This window comes from Dama dama, chromosome 29, assembly GCF_033118175.1.
Source record: "Dama dama isolate Ldn47 chromosome 29, ASM3311817v1, whole genome shotgun sequence".
Classification (NCBI taxonomy): Eukaryota; Metazoa; Chordata; class Mammalia; order Artiodactyla; family Cervidae; genus Dama; species Dama dama.
In genome coordinates, this window is record NC_083709.1 from 19,705,422 (window position 1) to 19,716,298 (window position 10,877).

The following is a 10,877-nucleotide window of genomic DNA, read 5'->3' on the forward strand; positions in this document are numbered from 1 at the left end:
CTCCTGCACTGTAGGCTGATTCTTTACCTCTGAACCACTGGAGAAGCCTGGAATGATAAAAATAGAAAATCAGGGATGAGAAAGCACTCCTAGAAATGTGAGTCTAGCTGGGTCATCTGCACACTTGACCTCTCTAAGCAGGAAACTGAAAGTGGGAACACAACTCCTGTACCTTCTCAGGGGACTGAAAAGGACTTTGGCATCAAAGCTGAGTTTTAAATTCTGGCTCTACCACTTCCTAGCTCTGTGATCTGGGTAAGTCACTTACCACTCACCATCTCTGGTGTTACGGCAGCAGTAAAACTCACACCCCACAAGATTGTGAGGGTTACACTCAGGGATGTCTGAGATATCAACAGATGAAAGTGTCTGCTCCACAGCAGGCATGCACACCCTCTGAGTCTCCCTCTCTTTCCTCTGTTCCCACACAGATATCATGTACATTTGGAGACGAAACAAATATAGACGAACTGGTGAGTGGAGTTTCCTTCTTGTGTGGGTATAAATAAATGCACATATACGGCAAGCGACTGTCTACGAAAGATGCAAATCAGACCAAGTTGGCAGATATCTGGTTGTGTCTTGTCTTGGTGCAGCACCTAGCTCGGTGTCTATTTTCAGGGGTTCCCAGTTATCCACAGACCAAGGTCGAAACTCCTTACCCTGGTATTTGAAATTTCCTGAAATCTCAACTTATCCTTCTGGGACTTCCTGGAGGTCCAGTGGTTAGAACTCTGCTTTCACTGCTGAAGGCCCGGGTTCAATGCCTGGTTGGGAAACTAAGATCCTGCAAGCAGTGTGTCCAAAAGGGAAAAAAAAAGGATTCAACTTAACCTTCTTACACCCCCCTCCCTCCCCGGGACCCAACCCAAACCAGTCTTCTAACCAGACTGGTTTCTTCACTGATCTTTAAATACCACCAGAGCCTCAGGGAAAGCCAGGAATTGTCTCTTCTCTTCACAGTCCTGGATCCTACCCATCTTTTAAGACTGGTGCCCTCTCGTGCAGGGAGTATTTTCCAATTGATCCCAGGCCCTGGGGATTCCAGTCCTCCCATTTGAACCATGCAGTCGGGAATTAACCATGCACTGCCTTATTTTGTTTTATAGCTTTTAGGGAGTTTGTTTTTCCTTCCAATTGCGCTGTAAGTTCAGTGCAATGTCATGGAAATAACATCAGGCCGAAAGCAAAGACTTGGCTTCTGTTTCTAACTCTCTGTGTAACCCCAGGGCAAATTAACTCAGAAGTCAGGGTACTGGATAGGGAAACTCTTAACTCCTTTTCTTAAAAATTAGGACCCTCTCCTCAAGACCCCAACTCAGTGAAATGCAAGTTATAATTTCATAAAAAAAAAAAAAAAATTCAAGCATTTGTTGATGACTTATGTCCACAGTATTGAGCTAGGATGAGAAAAAGAGACCTAAACACAGAGCTTGCTCTCAAGAAATTTGCAAGGGAGGATTAGATGCACATACTCACTTGTGGAATTTACTGAATGAAGGGTCAGGAGCTAAAAGGTCAGGAAGTAGTGAAGTGTTTGACATTCTCTCTAGTAGTGGCCTCTGTCTCCCCACTGCACTGAATCCCAGCTTTCCCCCTACTCAAGCACCGCCCCCGCCCCTTGGACACTAAAAGGGCAGAGCTCAGAGGCTCCCTGCCTGGCCCTCCCTCTGGCACACAAACTTTCCCCCTTGGCTTAGAACCCAGCTGTGGGGCTCTCAGCCTGGGGAGGTCCAGCCAACACGGTCCCCCAGCCTCTGCCCTTCCAACCACTAATCTGCGTGGAGCTTGAAGTCGCTCCTGCAAAGCTGAGCCTGGCCTAATAGGTTAATCTGGCTGCAATACTCGGAGGGAAGCACCAGGAGACCATAGGGCATTAAGAAACCCAGCACAAAGACTAGCCCAGAGTAATTTCTTTGATGGCTTTATTATATGCAAAGCGTCAGTTCTACCTCTTCCTATATTAACTTGGTTCATCCTCACATTATCTTCCATTTACAGATGAGGGGCTAGAGGAAGAAAGAAGTCACATGGCTTGCCCAAGACACCGAGTAGCAGGACGGGATCGGTCTGGAATTGCCGTCTGCCTCCAAGTCTTCTCTTCCAATCTCTGGCTCAAACTGTCTCTCGATAAAGGTTTTCTATTCTAACAGCTCTGATCTATTTCCTCAGCTACCTTGAGACAGACGGGAGGTAGAGGACAGATACATTTTCCCCCGGGGAGGGGAAGATCTAGAGGGTATTAACTGATAACCGGGACTGGAACTACCGGTTCAGGGGAGTCAGTCTGACCCTGAATAGCAGGCAAGGATCAGGGCAGACAGAAAGGCCCTGGCCACCGGAGGTCTGGTCTTGGCTCCGGCTCTAGGAAATCTTTTCACCTTTTGAACCTCAGGTTTTCCCCCAGCTTCAGAGCAAGAGAAAGGGAAGGGAGGTGGGCTGGGTGAGCTAGCAAGCGGACCCCTCTCATGTTCGGGTTACGGAATGGTGATGAATGGAGAAGTGTGCGTTTTAAGACTGTACAATCAGGTCTGTGTGTGCAGGAGGGCGTCTCCGCTAGTGCAGGCAGGACGGCGGTGTGTCCGTGCAGGCCTGTGAGTACGCAGGGCTGCAGACGGGGCAGGAAACTTGAGAGGCTCTGCCGAGTGGGGACTTGGGGGCGAGGAGTCGGGGGCGAGCCCAGCGGCCGGGCTGCGCCAGGAGGAGCAGCCACAGTGGCAAAGTCACTGGGAGGCCTAGCGCAGCGATCTCCGGGCTCGGGGCCAGAGCGGGGCCCCAGCCGGGCCCGAGGAGGGGCGGGCGCGGGCCGCGGCCCAGGCGGGCTGGAGGGAGTGAGGGAGGCGAGGCCGGGCCCGCCCTCCCCGCCGCCCCGGCCCTAGCCGCCCAGGCCCGCGCAGGCTCCGCCCACAACACGAGTCACGTGTGCGCCACGCACCCTCCCTCTGCGCGGGCTGGGGGCGCGCGGGCGGGCTGGCAGGCCGCGGGGTCCCCAGGGAGGAGGCTCCGGGGGCGGACTGGGGACTGGGCCGGCTGCCCGGACCCGGCTAGGGCCGGCGGACGCCGCTAGGGGAAGGGCCGATGGCCTGGGGCGGGGCCTGTAGCTAAGGGCGGGGCCTGTTGCTGAGGCTGGCGCAGGAAACGGGGCAAGGGGGCCGGTCCTACCGGCTGCCAGTCGGAGACTTGTTTACTCCTGGCGGGGGAGCTTTAACCCGAAGGGCGGGAGGGCGGCCGGGAAAACGCGGAGCTGGATCTGCGAGCCGCCGGAGCGGGAGTGGGGCGGAGGAGGGGCGGACGGCGGAGTGACTGCGGCGAAGGTGCCAAGGCTGCAGCGTTCCTGGAAGGGTCTAGCTAAAGACGCCCAGCACAGCTTTGGTTTTGTTGTTGGTTTGGGTGGGGGGGTGTTTTTCTAATTTTCTAACCTGTACAGTTCTCCTCCTCCCCCCACCCCCACCCCCCCACATACACACACACTCGCCCGCAGTCCTGTCGGCCCTGAAATTCCTCAAACCTAGACTGGGCTCCCCTCCCCGCGGAGACGCTGTGCGGACGTGCTCGCAGGGACCGCTGCCTTAAGAGGTGGATGCCTGCGTGCGTTTTGTCCCGGAGCGGGTCTCTTGCCACTTTTCAGTCCAGGAAATGATTCAGTTGCAGGATCGTCATGTATTTTGTGTGTCTGCGTGGGGCCGCACTTACACAAATAAGTTAATTTCGGCTTATAGTCTAGGCATTGCAGCCTCTTGAACTTCATTTTGCAGTTTGTACGGTAGATGAAAAAAGCCTGCGGTAAAATATAAAGTGCTCTATAAATGTATCCGTATAAAATTAAGAGGACGGAGTGCACTGTTACATGCCTTCCTCAAATTAGTCAGTTTTCCATTATCTGAAAAATCACCTGGTACCATACAGAGACACTGTAACATATCATTTAATATTGTAACTAGTAACTACCATGTAACCATTTTATACCTGAGGAACTGAGGCTCAGAAAGAAGTGGCAAGTCAAAAATCACCCAACTGATAAACGAGCAGAGGAACATGAGTCCTTTGACAACTAAATACTATCTTTCCCTCCCTCGCGCCAGTTTCTGTAGTGGACACATGGAACGTCTCGTCTCGCCAGCATTTATTCCTCTGGGGATAGTCAGTCCTCTATTGCCTGTGGTTTGATTTAGCTTCGAAATCCTAGTAATCCATCCCTCTGGCAGCAGTAGTCCAAAGTGGGGCATTTTAACTAAGCAGAATCAATTAGAGGCTCTCCCTGGAAGGAATATGTGAATACTGAGAGAGTTAGTTTTGTTTTCTGTTAGTGTTGCTAAATAGGGATGTCATAGTTGGTAGTTGCCAGCAAAAGGATTCCAAAGTGTATGAAGGAAGCTGTTTTTATGGGGGGGCACTATTTTGAGATAGGAAAGAAGGGGACTCCTAAGAAGGGGCAAGTAGAAAGGAGAAATTTAGAGTACATACCCTGACAATTTTGTTTAAACCTGAGGTCTGGCTGTGCCTTTGGCCAGTCCAAACTCCTGGATTTCCCAGTTCAGTGAGCCAACAAATTCTCTCTCTCTCTCTCTCTTTTTTTTTTTTGCTTAAGTTAGCATGAATTGAGTTCCTGTCACTTGCCTCCAAAGAGAGGCTTGACTAATAAGTTTGGCACAATATTATTTCTTTATCCTTCAGAAAATAATGGAAGTTGGGTGCTGGCCACAACTATCACTTCTTCAGCATTCTAGTTCCCATGAGTCATACCAAATGTGAGTCCCATGGATATGGGTAAACAGAAGAAAATAGAATTCTTCCTCAATATTATTGTATGGTGAACAGGACACCAGCCAACAAACCTGAATTCAGAGTTTGGTAGATAACATTTAACCCTGGACTATTGTGACAGTCTGAATCATGGAGAGGATAAGATTGAGGGCTTTTGGTTTTTTTTTTTTTTTAATTTGTATATTTATTTGGCTGCACCAGGTCTTAGCTGTGGCACTTGGGATCATCAGTCTTCCTTGCAGCATGCCGTTCTTTTTTCAGTCGTGGATTCCACGTGGGGTATCTTTTAGTTGTGGCATTCGACCTCTTAGCTGGACATGTGGGATCTAGTTCCCTGACCAGGTATCGAACCTGGGCTCCCCGCATTGGGAGCATGGACTCTTAGCCTCTGGACCACCAGGCAAGTCCCAAGATTGAGATTTTTGAGATGAGATTATTAAAAGGTTTTCAGTGAAATGGTAAAGAAAGCAAGTGGGTCCAATAATAACTACTCTGTTAGTGGGTTCAAGCTGAAGTGTTAGAAGGGTAGTGGTCAGTTTTTGAGGAGCAACATAAAAGCTGGTCAGTGGTCCAAAGAGAGTGGGGAAGAATCCTCCTTCCCATCCTTTGTCAGCTGCTCTAAGGGACTGGGGATAAAACTGTGGAGGCCCCAGAGAGCCTGGAACTGATCTGATACTAATACTGATGTAATGAGATGAAGAAAAGAGAAACATTAAAATTTCGATGTATACAGTACCAATCCCTTGCCACTCCCTAATTTCAAGGGAGAGGATTCTTGGCTGGCTCAGTCAGCTGCCAGATCTCTGACAAAGTGAAGAGACCGAAGTCAGGAGCAGCCTCTTTCTTCACTTGAGGAAGGAAAAGAAAGAGGAGAAGGGGTGATAAGGAGACAAGAGAACAAGGTGAGGACAGTGGAAGACAAAAGGAGGAGGAATTGGGGGACAGAAGCTTGAAAAGAGGATTTTTGGAAGTTTCATTGTGTATGGTGAGATGAAATTCCTTCTTGGCTTCCTCCTGAAGAAAATGTCAACAAAGACTTGCATTATTTTTAAGGCTTTTTTGAACTGAATTGGTGTTTCTCCTGGCTGCGTCGCCCAGGTTTCACAAGACTGTCCTCTGCATTTCATCACCTCTCTGGCTCGCTGAGAGTGATATCGCGTCTCACCTCCTGCACCTTTCCCAATAGGAGATCAAGTGACAATAACCATCAATTATCAAGTGGTAGGTTAGCATGTTGGCCATGGGGCCAACGGATGCTAAAGTACATGATAGTAATGATTTCCCAGTCATTTTTGGCTCTTAGTACTCATGTCAAAGAAGCTTGGCAGATTTTCAGCTAGTGAATTTCCGAACTTCTCTTTGGGTGATTTGTTTGGATCAGATCAGCCATGAAGGAAGATGAGAAATATCAGAGGGATGGGACTAGCTGGTTCAGAATCCAGTGGTTAAGAATCCAGGGGACATAGTTGTCAAGCCCTGGTCTGGAAAGGTTCCACATGCAGTGAAGCAGCTAAACTCGAGCATAACAGTTGAGCCTGTGCTCTCGAGCCCTTGCTCCACAACTGCTGAGACCACGTGCCACAGCTACTAAAACCTATGCATCCTGGTGTCCATGCTGCTCAAGAGAGGCTACTGCAGTGAGACGTCCGCGCAGCACAACTAGAGAGTAGCCCCAGTTCGCCGCAGCTACAGAAAAGTCCACACACGGCAACAAAGACCCAGGGCAGTCAAAAATTTAATTAATTAGTTAAAAAAATAAAACAAAAACCCTAGGATGGTCTGGGAGTGGATAGAAGTCTGGTTCCTATATATGGCAGATCTTCACTCTCACGTTTGGATGCCAGATGGCTGAAAACCTAGGTGCTAGCCATTTCTCTTGCCTTTGGGAATCATTTCAGGCTTGTCAGGAGTGATCTGAGAGGCAATCAATTACACTGTCAGATGGAGAAGGTGGAGATTTGGTGGTTCAACCATTTATAAATGAGAAGATTGTGAATTGCCATGTTGAAAACAAGTATTGGCAGACTGGAGTGCTCCCAGGTGGATAATGCAAAAGGGTAATTGAACAGGATTTTGTTAATTCACAGGCTTTCTACTCTAATATATTGGGATTATTAAGGCAGGATGTGGCCTAAAGCTAGATGAATTGTAGGTTAAAAGAATCACTATGGTGATTATATGCATATATTATCAAGGTAAGATTATGGGTTTCACAGGCAAGTATTGGCTTGACTTTCTTGAGAAAATGAAAGACCAGGAAAGTTCACTCCTTTCATCTAAATTAGTTTAGGCAGGTCTATGGAAAGAGGTCTATGATGAGAATTGGACCATAAAGAAGGCTGATGCTTTCAATTTATGGTGTTGGAGAAGACTCTTGAGAGCCCTTGGACAGCAAGGAGATCAAACCAGTCAGTCGTAAAGGAAATCAGTCCTAAAAGGACTGATGCTGAAGCTGAAGCTCCAATACTTCGGCCACCTGATGCGAAGAACTGACTCATTGGAAGAGCCCTTGATGCTGGGAAAGATTGATGGCAGGAGGAGAAAGGGACCTCAGAGGATGAGATGGTTGGATGGCATCACCAACTCAATAGACATGCATTTGAGCAAACTCCTGGGGAGCCTGGCGTGCTGCAGTCCATGGGGTTGGAAAGAGTCAGACACAACTGAGTGACAAAAACAACAACATGGAAAGCATAGAAACTTCCTGTCCATAAATGATTTCAACTTGAAAACATTAAATTTGGAGGAGAATCTAAGTTTCAGGTCTTGCAATCTATGCTGGAAACAACAGGGAATTCAACAGTGCCTATCAATCTCCTTTAGCCTCTAAAGATTTAGAAACTGGTCTTATGAAGTTGAACATCCCACCAGCTCGTGATAGAGGCCAACCTCTATGGATGTACAAAACCGAGCTGACTGCAAATACAGTAAGATGTCTGGTACAAATAGGGAACAGTGGCTGCTGTTTAATTCAGAAGAGCCAGAAATTGTCATCCAATGACTGGCAGCCTTTAAATTGCTTTTTAAAACTGGCTTTTATAGTTGGGGTTTTGTCTAATTGGCCTATGGATTTATGGACTGAAACAAAGAAAAATTTTCTTTTTTTTTTCATTTTTGTTTGTTAAGAAGTCATTCAGTTCATCACCCCCAGTCCTGGGCAATGGTTAGTTAGCACATCACTGGTGTGACCTTGTGGCGGTTATTAGCCTGACCCAGTGCTCTGGGGTGCTATCATCGCTTGGCGTGTATGTTGGGTTCAGATCTTCCTGAGCACTTTGCGTGTCACTTGTTGAAAATTGTGGTGTTCCTAGATGATCATTCCGCCTTGGAGGAGGTAGCCAGGCTCTGAGTCATTCTCTCTCATTTTTTTAATATTTATTTTAATTAATTTATTTATCTGAGCCCGGTCTTAGTGGCAGCATTCGAACTCTTAGTCTTGGCATGTGGGATCTAGGTCCCTGACCGGGGATCAAACCTGGGTTCATTGGGAGTTCAGAGTCTTAGCCACTGAACCACCAGGGAAATTCCTGAGCCATTCTTAACCATCTGGGTAGTCTGGGTTGCGGCAGACACGAGTTTGGTCTCACAGAAGAATAAGGAAGAGGGGCAGAATGCTTATGTGGGGCTAATGAACAGAATGGTTGGTATTTGAGGAGATGAAGGTTAACAGCTTAACAAAATGAAACTCTGGTGAACTCTCCAGAGGAAAGGCCACTAACCCCTTCTCTGGGAGGCTGGGGAGGGGATGGAGTACTACTGCCATGGGAAGGAAAATAAGAATAGAAGGCTTGGGACTTACCTGGTGGTCCAGTGGTTAAGACTTCACACATCCATTGCAGGGGACACAGGTTGGGTCCCTGGTCAGGGACTGAATATCTCACTTGCTGCCTGGCACAGGAAAAACTAACGAACAAAAGACTTCAGAGCACCATGGGGCAAAAAAGTAACAACTTTTTTTTTTTTTTAAATTTTAACCCTATCTGGTAGCTTGTGGGATCTTAGTTCTGCAACCAGGGATCGAACCCATGCCCCCTGCTGTGGAAGCTCAGAGTCCTAACCCCTGGACCAGGGAATTTCCGAAAAGTAATTATCATTGATTGGAACCTAAGAAACTAAAATAAGGAGTGGCCTGGGTGTGCATTCACAGTACACAATTTTCTGGCACTTCTTGGCTTCTTGCTGCTTGTTGGGCCTTTGCTTGATCTCTCTTTTCTCCCAATCTGTTTTTCTAGTCATGTTTGTTATCGAGGGCGTGAGATAACCTCACCACTAACCCCCACTGGGGTGGGACCCAGTCCTCTTTCTTCCTTTCCGAGTCTAAGTTTTCCTGTCCTTTCCCACTGATTTAATGTTGCTCCTCTCTTCAAACAGCTCTGTGTTGTCTCATGGAGTGAGAAAGCTGGCTGCCTCAGCCCACTTTAAGGACTTTTTATGAGGAGACTGTCTTTTTTTACAAAGGTTACACTGTGAAAGCCAAATGGAGAAGGGCTCCCAGCGAGACAGAGTGGTTCCAATACTATTCATGTTGGTTGAGTTGACTGAACTGCTTTTTTCACCACGTGGTATTTTCCTGTACTTGGTCTGCTTCAGGGTGAGAGCCATGCCTAGATAATCTTAAGCCTGTGCAGAATTTTTTTGCTTGGCCTCTCATTCCTCTGGTCTCAGTTACTTAGCATCTCCCCTGGGGCACAGTGGAGAATGAAGCCGGAGTTGGTCCACCCCCAAATCGGTACTGTTCTGGATTTTATCTTCCTGCCCTCAACAGCGAGATAAACAGACTTTTAATCCTCATTTTTTATGTACTCACTAGAAAGCAGACAGGGTTGTTCCAGAGTGGATTTCCTGTGTCATAGAAATCACAGAAGCATAAAAGGGAAAACCAGATGTGCACAGAGAGCCTGCCTGGGCTTACACATTCTTTCATACCCAGAGTCACAGGGCTTTCTGGTCTGTGTTCCCAAAGCCAGCTCATTTCTTCCCCACTTTGAATATGTACTCCTGCTCATATTCCTAGCTTCAGAGCTGGGAAGAGATAAGCAGGGATCTGGGTGTTTATGGACTGGGGTGTGTCTGTGGGTAGCTTCACACACGTGGGGGCTTGTTTGCTCAGAAATATAGCTGTGCAGAGGTTTCCCCGGTGGCTCAGTGGTAAAGAACATATCTGTCAATGTAGGAGACTCAAGAGACATGATTTGATCCCTGGGTGGGGAAGATCCCCTGGAGAAGGAAATGGCAACCCACTCCAGTATTCTGGCCTGGAGAATCCCATGGACAGAGGAGCCTGGTGGGCTACAGACCATGGGGTCACAAAGAGCTGGACATGCTCAGCTACTAAACAACAACGTGGCTGTGTAGATCTAAGCAAGGATACACTGCTCCAGGTGTATCCTTAAACTTTGAACAGCCTACTTGCAACCTATCAATCCTTTCTGTTCAAAGAAATACAAAGTCCAGTTTCTCCAGGAAAGCCTTACAAATTGGGTAGATTAGAGAGAAGATGCCAATTGCCACAGGCCTACCTACAAATGACTTTCTCTTTAGAGTTCCTAAGTCTTATACATTTTAGCCTGAAAAGCTTAACATAGGAGTTTTTGTCACTAGGAAACATTGTGACATTTTCTCAATCAAAAGAAAACCATCAAGTCTGCTAGTTGTTGCAAACTTGGCAGTATTATCCTTTTCATTTGAAACTCGCAGCTAGTTTGAGGTTGAGGTATGGAAGCTGAGTTTCAAACTGTGTAGCATAGAGGTACACCAGGCCTCCCTGTCCATCACCAACTCCTGGAGTTGACTCAGATTCAAGTCCATTGAGTCGGTGATGCCATCCAACTATCTCATCCTCTGTCATCCCCTTCTCCTCCTGCCTTCAATCTTTCCCAGCATCAGGGGCTTTTCAAATGAGTCAGATTAAAGTAGTGAATACCTGTCCTTGATTCATGATTCTTTCTTTTTTTAAGCAAATCATTTATTTATTTATCTTATTTTCGGTTGTGCTGGGTCTTCGTTGCTGCGCTTGGAGTTTCTCTAGTTGCGGTGAGCGGGGGCTACTCTCTAGTTGCTGAGCATGGGCTTCTCATTGTGGTGGCTGCTCTTGTTGCAAAGCAGAGGCTCTT

The 10,877-nt window shown here is 47.5% G+C and overlaps 1 protein-coding gene across 1 annotated transcript in view; it reads left to right on the forward strand.

The window, feature by feature from the left end:
- Nucleotides 1–2,059, forward strand: part of FBXO16 (F-box protein 16) — a 77,961-nt gene extending 75,902 nt beyond the window's left edge. Inside the window, exons 9-10 of the mRNA XM_061132915.1 lie at nucleotides 432–473; nucleotides 2,002–2,059. Coding sequence (XP_060988898.1) covers nucleotides 432–473; nucleotides 2,002–2,013 — 54 coding nt within the window. The 3' untranslated portion in view covers nucleotides 2,014–2,059. The remainder of the gene's footprint in view (nucleotides 1–431; nucleotides 474–2,001) is intronic.
- The last annotated feature ends 8,818 nt before the right edge of the window (nucleotides 2,060–10,877 follow it).